Below are 1,207 nucleotides of genomic sequence, written 5' to 3'. Positions count from 1 at the left end.
GCATGATGTTCATTTAGTACATTATGGTCCATTTAGAGTCAAATAGATTGATAGACGCATTTTTTTCATCCATTCCCCAGGTATTACGAGCAGGACCTGGCCTTGGCGAAGGACCTCCAAGACAAACTGGCCCAGGCTAAAGCCTACTGTAACCTGGGTCTGGCCCACAAAGCACTGGGGGAGCACAAGAAGGCAGAGGAGTGTCAGAGATACCTGCTCTCTCTAGCACAGGCCTTGGACAACACACAGGTCAACTACTACTACTACCACCACTGCTGTTGTGTTCAGCCAACACACACAGGAAGTGGTTGTTAATCACGTGGTTGTGTTTGCCAGCAGGCGATGTTCCGGGCCCTCGGGAACCTGGGCGACGTCTATGTGTGTCGGAGCGATCTTCCAGGAGCTCTGAGGTTCTACCAGCAGCAGTTAAGTCTGGCTCAGAAGGTCAGCGATCAGAAGATGGAGGCTGACGCCTACTCGGCTCTTGGATCGGTTCACAGGTAATAAAAAGTCAGCAGAGATTTTCAACTGTGTGTTGTTTTCTTCTTCTTCTTCTTCTTCTTCTTCTCTTATCGCTCTTTTGTCTCCCGTCAGGCTGCTCCGCCAGCTGGACGCGGCCTTGTCCTTCCACAGCCAGGAGCTGACCGTCCGAAAGGATCTGGGCGACCAGCAGGGGGAGTGCCGCGCCCTCGGCCACCTGGCGGCCGTCCACATGGCTCTGGGGGACTACGCCACGACCTTCCAGTGTTACGAGGCCCAGCTGGGCCTGGCGCAGGGACTCAGGGATGCCCGCCTGGAGGCGCAGGTCCACGGGAACATGGGCATCACCAAGATGAACATGGGGGTGTTTGAGGAAGCGATCGGCTATTTTGAGCAGCAGCTGGCCATGCTGCAGCAGCTGAGTGGACCCGAGAGCATGCTGGACCGAGGCAGGGCCTACGGGAACCTGGCAGACTGCTACGACGCTCTGGGAGACTACGAGGAGGCCATTCAGTATTACGAGAAGTACCTGACGGTGGCTCAGAGTCTCAACCATGTCCAGGACCAGGAGAAGGCCTACAGAGGACTCGGCAATGCACACAGGTAAACGTTGGCAAACCGAAGGAAATACGCTCATTCGGTTTATTTTTGAGAGTTTGATGAGAAGATCAAAACCACTCTCATGTCATCACCCATTGGTTTGTGGACTGACGTTATGATGCTGTTT

At 54.3% G+C, this 1,207-nt stretch overlaps 1 protein-coding gene across 1 annotated transcript; it reads left to right on the top strand.

The window, feature by feature from the left end:
* The first annotated feature begins 63 nt into the window (after window positions 1-63).
* LOC116380944 (tetratricopeptide repeat protein 28-like) lies at window positions 64-1,188 on the top strand. The gene is made up of 3 exons (XM_031842752.1): window positions 64-249; window positions 340-500; window positions 595-1,188. The coding sequence occupies exons 2-3, from the start codon at window positions 343-345 to the stop codon at window positions 1,085-1,087; spliced, it is 651 nt and encodes a 216-aa protein (XP_031698612.1). The 5' UTR covers window positions 64-249; window positions 340-342; the 3' UTR covers window positions 1,088-1,188.
* Window positions 1,189-1,207: the final 19 nt, after the last annotated feature.

This window comes from Anarrhichthys ocellatus, unplaced genomic scaffold, assembly GCF_004355925.1.
Source record: "Anarrhichthys ocellatus isolate YVR2014 unplaced genomic scaffold, GSC_Weel_1.0 scaffold9953, whole genome shotgun sequence".
Classification (NCBI taxonomy): Eukaryota; Metazoa; Chordata; class Actinopteri; order Perciformes; family Anarhichadidae; genus Anarrhichthys; species Anarrhichthys ocellatus.
The sequence above is the reverse complement of the archived record's forward strand: the minus strand, read 5'-3'. Positions and strand labels throughout refer to the sequence as shown.